General features: G+C 45.0%; 1 protein-coding gene across 1 annotated transcript; it reads right to left on the bottom strand.

The window, feature by feature from the left end:
* Nucleotides 1-5,815: 5,815 nt before the first annotated feature.
* Nucleotides 5,816-7,784, bottom strand: LOC127315898 (uncharacterized). The gene is made up of 2 exons (XM_051346339.1): nucleotides 7,355-7,784; nucleotides 5,816-5,961 (listed from the first exon to the last, which is right to left on the bottom strand). The coding sequence occupies exons 1-2, from the start codon at nucleotides 7,782-7,784 to the stop codon at nucleotides 5,816-5,818; spliced, it is 576 nt and encodes a 191-aa protein (XP_051202299.1).
* Nucleotides 7,785-8,867: the final 1,083 nt, after the last annotated feature.

The following is an 8,867-nucleotide window of genomic DNA, read 5'->3' as shown; positions in this document are numbered from 1 at the left end:
GCATGCATGTATCTTCGTAACCTCTAAACCTAGAGGGCAGACAACCTTCTTTGCTTCGTACGTAGTGGCGGGCAACTCGTTATTCTTTGGAAACATATTCTTCAACATTTTCAGCAAGTTTTCAAATGCCGAGTCAGCTACACCTGCCTGTGCCTTCCATCTCAAAGCAAATCCAGTGTGCAGCCCAGCTTTTTCAGACCATCATCGCATCCGGGTACAGCGCCTTCCCGTGATCCTCTAACATGCGATCCAAATTCTCCCTCTCTTTTTCGGTTTCGCAGCGTCTCCGTGCATCAGCAATGGTCCGACCAAGATCATCAACGGGATCATCACGTGCCTCTTCTTCACCTTCCCCTTCACCTTCCCCTTCACCTTCGCATCCTCCATGAAAGTATCACCGAAATGAGCAAGATAGCTTTCATCGATGAAATCATCCCCTTCTTCATCTTCTTCCATTATAACCCCTCTTTCTCCATGCTTGGTCCAACAATTATAGCTTGGCATGAAACCGTGCCGAAGCAGGTGCATGTGAACATCTCTTGAGGAAGAGTAACTCTTCGATTCTTACGGTTAACACATGGACAGATAACAAAACCCCCCTGCTTGTTCGCATTAGCCACTACGAGGAAATCTTTCAAACCCGCACTGAACTCGCCGGAGAGTCGGTTACCGTACATCCATTGTCGATTCATCTGCATTATTATAATATAAAATATATAATTAACCATCATGCATTTGTTAAACTAACTAGCTACAAACAATATAAATTAAACAATGAACTACACACACATGCACATTTTATCAACGACACATCAAAGGTTCAAGTTGCTAACCGCGATCGAGGAGGAAAAAATAAATGAGAAAGCTCAAGTGTGGCTCCAACACTTCATATCATGTTTGTTTTATGCTCTTGGGGCATTTCATCAAACACCTTATGTGCATAAGAGGAACCAAAAGCAAACCTAACACCCACTTGTGAAGCTTGTGAAGAGAATGGCACCAAATGGCTAAGTGTTGGCTGCTGGATGGGTATATATAGGGGAGGGGCTTTAGTCCCGGTTGGCCTGGCCAACCGCGACTAAAGGCCTTCGGGCACCTTTAGTCGCGGTTGGCCTGGCCAACCGCGACTAAAGACCCCCCACGTGCACCGGCTGGCCACCGAGCGCCCTGGGCCCAGGCCTTTGGTCACGGTTCTCCTCCCGAACCGCGACTAAAGGTACCATTAGTCGCGGTTCCTGCAGCATCGCGACTTATGGGGCTCACCCGAAGCATGTTTTTCCACCAGTGTCTCTTTAGCCGTACGCCATGCATGGCCTGCTACATGCTCTACCCTGGCTCCGTCCCGCCCTCCACGGATCAAGATTTTACGCTAGGATCCATAGGGCACCGCTTGATGTCTATGGTGCATTAGTGCTCCTATACGCGTCGTACACTCGATGTACTGTACACCCTACTCTACGATGTTGCGCTTACGGGATTACGTACGTACCAGTGAGTAAATTTGTATTAAACTTGGTGATTTGATAGTAGAAGTATTTCTGTGGGCAAACAGAGCTTGGCTCTGGCGGTTAGGTTTCTTGTGGGGGAACCAGCCCACCCAGGTTCAAGTCCTAGACTTGAGATGGATGTTTGCATTTACCTGGATTTATTTCAGGATTTAACCGGCGCTATGCTTTCAGTGGTAGGTGACGTGCCCGTCAATAGCGAGGCGCCAGTGGTGATTTCGTCAACCTCAAGATATGCCGGCTAAGTCCCTCGGAGGTACTCATAGGGGTAGGGTGTGCGTGCGTGCATTCATAGGGGTGTTTGTACGTGCGTGTTTGTAAGCATCTACATTCTACTGTGTTCTAAAAAAAAGTATTTATGTGGATACAAAAAGATGGTGCAGCGAGTTCTGACTCCGTGCATGCATGCCCGCCCGCCCACGACAACGAACTGTGCACGAGTAATTTCGATCCATCGCGGGCTGCCAACACGTAGTACGAGCATGGAGTAAATTCGGGCAAAGGGTACACAAAGAGCAATTACTGAGAAGAATGTAAGAAGCATTTTTTCATTGCCGGCGGAATGTAAGAAGAATCATTGACGACGAGTCGGTAAGCGGCGCGGCGTGCGTGTCCCAAGTCCCATACTACTATGTGATCACTATCTTGGTCAACTAATTGATCTTAACTAGTAGTGTTTTATGGTAGACAACCCATATTTAATAAATTTTTCTATCTAGTTTTTGTTTAGTTTAATATTTTATTTGTTATTTATTTTTAATAAAGAATGTTCATGAGATGATTTGAAAAGAGGAGAAGAAATAAATAACAATTCCTTTCGATTTTACACTAACAGTCGAGCATTCTTCAAATTATATATAATGCTGTTTTTCCTTAGTTATTTTATAGGTAATGATGTTGTATAAGGGCATGTGAAGGAATGCACAAAAAATTATAAGTGTCGCAAGTTCCAGTAACTTTAGCGACCAACGGTACGGTGGGATCCGCCCTTAACACGCGCCCGTACCACATCTTCATCCCGAGGAAGAAAATTGGAAGTTTTGTTGAAGAAAACCAGTAACTTTCGCGACCATCGGTACGGGAAGAGCAGATCGTACTGCCCGATCGTTCCACTTAGTTGACGAAACTCCAAATTTTCGGTAAGGAACCAATAACTTTCGCGACCATCGGTACAGGGGATACGACCGTACCGAGTCGACCGCCTTAACCAAAGGCAGCTGCAGCTGGTACGAGTGGGATGCGCCCGTACCGCGCGTCAGAAACGACTAATATGAAGGGAAGAGGTAAACCTAATCAAAATTTCATATCCTCTCTCTCTCTTCCTCCTCCAAACTCAAAACACACTCCTTTGGATCTCCAAATTTGTTCATTTTTTATTTGACTCCTCGCACTCCATCGAAATATGGTACGTTTCTCCTCTGATCTCCAACTTTTTATCCGTGAATCCATGCTCTAGCTTTTGTCATTATCAACCTAGACTTAGGCTATATTATGAACTTCATCACCCTAATGAGCATGCTAGACTTTGAAATTAGAGGAAATTCTTTTATAAGATGTATAGAGGATGATCATATGTCTATTTCTATCGGATCAGATTTATTTGCTAAAGTTTTTAATTTATGCTTAAGATACTTAACTCCTAATTACTTTTTAGATGAACACAAAGAGCCGCTCGCACGCCATGGCTACACATGCTGCACTACCGGTCGAGGACACCCTCGCTTCGCGCGGTATTAATTTCGATGACCGATGTCATCTCAACCGTTTCAACCGTCTCAACGAACGCGGGATCAAGTCGACAAAATGGGCATGCCCCCATATTCTGAACCAACTAGGCCTACACCATGATTTCAATACAATTTGCAACAATGTTGGTTTGCTGGACTTTGTTTTTCAGGAGGCCTCCACCTATCACCGCTTGACACTCGAGTTCCTCAGCACCCTGGAGCATACTGTGGGACAGTACCACAAGTCTGAGGAAAATCAACCCGGAGTCGACTGGATATCATTTCGTTTGATGAACCGTGAGTATGAGCTGACTCTAGATGAGTGGTGCAACTCCTTTGGCTTTGAGAATAGCACCACCGCCAAACACTATGCATGCTTTACTCTGAATCCATCTCCTAGCAGATATTTTAATAGGATGAGCGTATCTAGCACACTCCCCCAGGGGAATTGTATTGAGTGTCGTGCTATTTGCTATTTGTACTATGCTATTGCTAACACCTTGCAGGCATGTGGTGATTTCACAAGACTCAATGAAGAGGACATGATGATCCTCGCAAAGGCTGTGTTCCCAGACGACAACATCCGTCCAAACTTGGGCGCCCTTCTCATCCTCTACCTGAACCACCAAGCACTTGAAGCTCGGGGCCCCATATGTGGAGGAGTAGTCATCACCATCTTGGCAAGAGGACTTAACATCAATGTAAGTAATTTACGAGCATTGGAAGGCCCTCGCCGTTATGGTTTTACTACTCTGAATGCATGTGGTATGATTAGAAACATAGATGGTAGATTTTACTTCAACATACCTGGAGTTGATCACTTGATCGCCGCCCCTCTGTCTAATGGTCTATTCTCTCTCGGGGATAGGCGTTTGAATTATGATGTATAGGTTGAGGCAAATCTACCACAACAACAAAATGAACCTGAAGGAGAAGAGCAAGTTGAACAAGAACATGCAGGACCAGAACAGGAGCAGCAGCCACTGAACGACTTCACCACCTATCAGGACTTGTACGCGCTCGAAGAAAGCATTGAGAACCTGAGCAACCTCGACATCAACCTTCGAGACAACACCACCGGTCTCAATTCCCAGTTCACTCATTGGAGTGGCCAATAGAACTTTGGGAATTATCCTCCACCACAATGAGCTCAATAAGAGGGCTTGCAAAAGCCTATGCTTGGGGATGTGTTCCTCAAGATTTTTATTTGTGTTTAATAAATTTGTACTCCAGTCCTTTGAAAGAGCTTTAAAACACTCGTGTTGGTATGTTACAACACTTTTCTTTTTATTTGTTTTCCATTTTTAGTTCGTTTTCCTTTTTATTCGTTTGTTTTTAGTTCCTTACTTTGTCGCCAATATTTTTCTTTTTCCCTCTCAATCTCAATTCACAAAAATACAAAAAAGTCCTTTTATCATTGTTCTTGAGATAGCTGATTTGCAATTGCCTCTTTGCTTTGATATTATTAACGAGAGAAATTTACCAAGAGTTTTGAAGGAACACATCATAAGGAAGAGAAATATGAAGTCGCCTACAATAGGCATGTCATGTGTATCCCACTTTAGAAGTTTGAAATTGTTTATGCTAGTCAATAGACTTGTTAAGATATGGTGTTAGTGAGAGTGATTTGAAGCAATTGGAGTAGATTTTTTATCTGTATGTTCAATTAATTGTGAGCGCTCTTACTCTAGTTCATTTAGTTAACTAACTCTTTCCTTGGAAATAATATTGCCAAACAAGCACAACAAGAAAAAGTCTAAAATTATGACTTGTATGATGACCGATTGTCTTAAGAGTTTAACTTTGAAGATACTTAACTCCATAGATCTTGGGATAGACTTGATAGCACTCTTGATAGGAGTTTTCTGATAGAATTGAAACCTAGTTGTAGCTAAGAGCATGTCAAGGTGTAATGTTGTGAATATAAGTATGATAATGCTTTAAGCTTGTCTACAAACTGTGTTGCACACTCTGGGGACGCTAGAAACTCCTATGGCTTATGAACGATTCGAGGTATAAATCCCAATTTCTTCTATGAGTTGAATGCACTGGTAGTTTGCTACCCGTGTGTACTACTATCCCCTGGAGTGTTGCAAATTTTGTTAAAAGGGTCATTCATGACTCTTGTTTGGAAACTATCAAAAGATCCAAAGGTATCACTTCTCAAGTCTTGGCATGGACTCGCTACTACTAGACGAATATTCTTGAAAGACAATGAATAGATAATAAGTGTGTTGATAGCCGTGATCAATTAATGTGGGCGTAATTAAGATACTTCATGCGGTGACCCAGCATACCACTGCATTTTGTAGTATACAAGTCGTTGATATGATCTTCATGAAGGGACTTCTTCACAAATATCACAACCCTCAGAGTGGTACAACAGAAACATTGCAGGCCATAACACTCGAGATTATATTACAATCACATACTTAACAAGTTGGTATTCTCACAGGTCTGATGAGAACGCCCTAAGATACTACTTAAGTTTCATTACAAACCAACATAAATAGTAAACTGAGCTCAACAACTTATTTAGGTAAGCTTCTACGCTGCTCGACTATATGACATTAGGGTGTGACACTACTCCTCCGCCTCATTGTTGTCGGGCCCGTAGACTATCCCATAGTCCACGCCTTCTACTCCTCCGGACAGATCAGGTTCTTCATAGACCAGCTCGTAGTCGCCTTCCGGTGCTACGTCAGTGGCCTCCACTTCATTCTCACAGTCTAGTAAGGGTGTCGAAAGAAAGTGAGTACAAAGGTACTCAGCAAGCTCAAAAGGGAAAATGTGTTTGATGCACTAGCTACGACCATTGATCAGAAAATCTCAGGTCAATGCATGTTTCGCAAACATTTCTTCAAAAGGTTTATTTTATTCAGAAAACTATGCCTGCCAGTCTTCACAGGTTGAACAGAACTTCGTGGAGTTCCTTTCCTCCCACGTTCGTAGTTCCCTTCCCGGAACAAGGAGTGGCTGCCATAGTTTGATACCCTTTGCAGAGGTGCGTTATTTTTCCCATAAGAGAACTTATCATTGATACCAACCGAGACGCGTTTCTCGTCCACACATCCTTGGTGTGGGGCCAGGTGTAAGATCCAAGCCAATCACTGCATTCTCCGCGACCTTGCATACCCACCCTTTTGTCCATCCGTACACCCCCGGTAGACATCTCCCGATCATACGGTTTTACCCCTGGTGTACTACGGACAATCCCTCATAGACGATAGAGCCTCTCATCCACACGGATGGGGATTTTAAAGGATTTCCCAACCTACTGCAGTGTTATCCCCAACACCCAGCCAGGCTCCATCAAGTCCGTTGATATGCAAGAGGGAAAAGATACATCTGACTTCCCCAGAGCCATTATAGATCTTATGGTTAACGCGAATTGTACGGCGCTAGAATCACTAGACACCATTGGTGATTAGTCCTAGATTTATAGAACCCTTGCAATGGAACCTCCACCATATGAACACATACTATGGTTCCATTGCCCACCACATAGTCATATTCATAATTGGAAAAGTAACATTTGCTTTTCAATGCAGGAATGATAAGTATAGTACTTTTGCGGTAAATTGATATAAAATAATCAAGGTGACATGAGCAAGAGTGAACTTGTCTAGTGACTGCGAGCTAAGAGCATCTCCAACAGGCGCGCTAAAACGCGGCGCGCTAAACCTCCGTTTCGGCGCGCTGCAAACCGCTGGCGCGCGTGATACCGAATTTTCCCCCGCCGGAGGCTGTATTTTGCAGCGCGCGTTGGTGCGGGAAAAAAACACCTCCGCCGGAGGCTGTATTTTGTAGCGCGTTTCGACCGTTTTTTTCAAAAATAATCAAACGAACAATGGAAATGTGATCGAAGATACGAATATAATTAAAAAGTTCAACGATACAGCGCGACATAGAGGACAAAAATGCAAATCTAAAGCTACTCGGAGGAGTCCCAATCGAAGTCCGACGAGTGGGTGCTCGGAGTCGTCTCCGACACCGGCGTCGTCATCCACTCGAAGGAGGAGGAGGAGGAGAGGACGATCGTCGACGGCCCTGCGCCCTTCTTCTTTTCCTCCTCCTTCCTCGCCGCCTTCCTCGCCGCGGCCTCGGCGCGGCGCTTCTCGCGCGAAGCTTTCTTCTTCGCCTTCTCCGCTGCCTTCTCCTCCTCCTTCTGCGTGTAGAAGGCCTCCGTCGCGGTGACGTCTTCGGGGAAGCGGCGCGCCCACTCGAGGCGCATCGCCTCGTCGCGCTCCGCGATGAGGAGGCACTGCTCCAACTTCCGTTGCCGGCGCTGCTGCTCCTGCGTGATGACGGGCGGCGGCGGCACGAGCATCTCCGCTTGCTCCCGCGTGTACACATCGTGGAAATTCATCGACCGCCGGGAGCGGCCGAGACGCCAAGCGACGGCGTCGTACGCCCGCGCCGCCTCGTGCGCCGTGTCGTAGGTACCGAGGCGGATCCGCTCGTCGCCGGAGCGGATCTCCGCGTCGAACCGGCCGCTCGACCGCGCCTGAATGCCGTGGTAGCCGGAGGCGGGGCGGCGGCGCGGAGGCATCGTCGGCGGCGACGAGGCGAAGCGTCGGCGGGAGAGGGGGAGAGGTGTCGTCGGCGCAGAGGCGGAGCGTCGGCGGGAGAGAGGAAGAGAGGGAGAGACGCGTGGAAAGTTCAGTCTGTTGGCGCGCTCGCGCGTGTCGCGTTTATAGCGCGCGCGGCAGCGTACGCGGCAATTCTCCCGCGCGGGATAGCGCAAACACGGACGCGCGGCAAAGTTTTTAGCGCGCGCGCTTTTTTCCCGCGTCCGCTGAAGCTGCGCGCGAGCGCCCGCGCGCGCCAAATCAGTAGTTTTTTTTCCGCGCGGCTGTTTTAGCGCGCCTGTTGGAGATGCTCTAATGCAGTTCGATGTGTTGGATTGAACCTGAACCTCGGGTTCTGTAAAGAAGCATCATTGTCCGGTAAAGATAATGTTATAAGATCCAAATGATGCATGGATGGATGTATTATTTCATGTTGAATCCCTTACCCTATTAAGAGTTAGAGTTGAATTAATTATTGGTGCCTTTGGCGGTACTTTATAATTCTTTAAGTATTTTAACATGGTTTTATTTTCTAGTAAGAAAATAATTTAAAGATAGTTGATATTTTCCTTTGGAATATACTTATTTCAAATAAGGAATTTGAAAATAGGGTTTTCCTCATTTTGGAATTATTCATGAATTTTGAATTATTAAGATATTTCCCTTTTTGGAAAATCTTAATCTTTAAAAGAAATGACTTGGAATAATAGAATTCCCTTTGAAATTATTGGAATTCATTTTTGAATTTTCATTGATTTTTAAATCCAAGGAAAATTGCAATTAAAATTCGAATTCAAAAATTTCAAAATTTGAAATTGTATAGCAAATTCCATTTATTATTTTATTTTTTAAAAGAATAATTTGGTATTCATTAATCCTATTTTTCTTGGATTTTTAGAGGTATTTTACATTTATTTTTATTGGGTAGAATTCATAAGTTATTTGTAAAAACAAAAGGACAAAAATACCCCTACTCTATTGAGCCAGTCCAAAACGGTTCGGTGGCACCGAATCCCTCGGCCCACCTCAGCTCACTCTCTCTCTCGTCCTCTCTCGCTCGCGAA

Source organism: Lolium perenne, chromosome 7 (assembly GCF_019359855.2).
Source record: "Lolium perenne isolate Kyuss_39 chromosome 7, Kyuss_2.0, whole genome shotgun sequence".
NCBI classification, from domain to species: Eukaryota; Viridiplantae; Streptophyta; class Magnoliopsida; order Poales; family Poaceae; genus Lolium; species Lolium perenne.
This window is presented reverse-complemented; position numbering and strand designations above follow the sequence as displayed.

What these genes read in the sequence shown, in the direction of transcription:
- LOC127315898 (XM_051346339.1), bottom strand. Translation starts at nt 7,784, where the DNA reads ATGCCTCCGCGCCGCCGCCCCGCCTCCGGCTACCACGGCATTCAGGCG. An exon ending in GGCGAAGAAGAAAGCTTCGC is followed by an intron (nt 5,962 to 7,354) that starts GCGAGAAGCGCC and finishes CACCCTTACTAG; the next exon opens with ACTGTGAGAATGAAGTGGAG.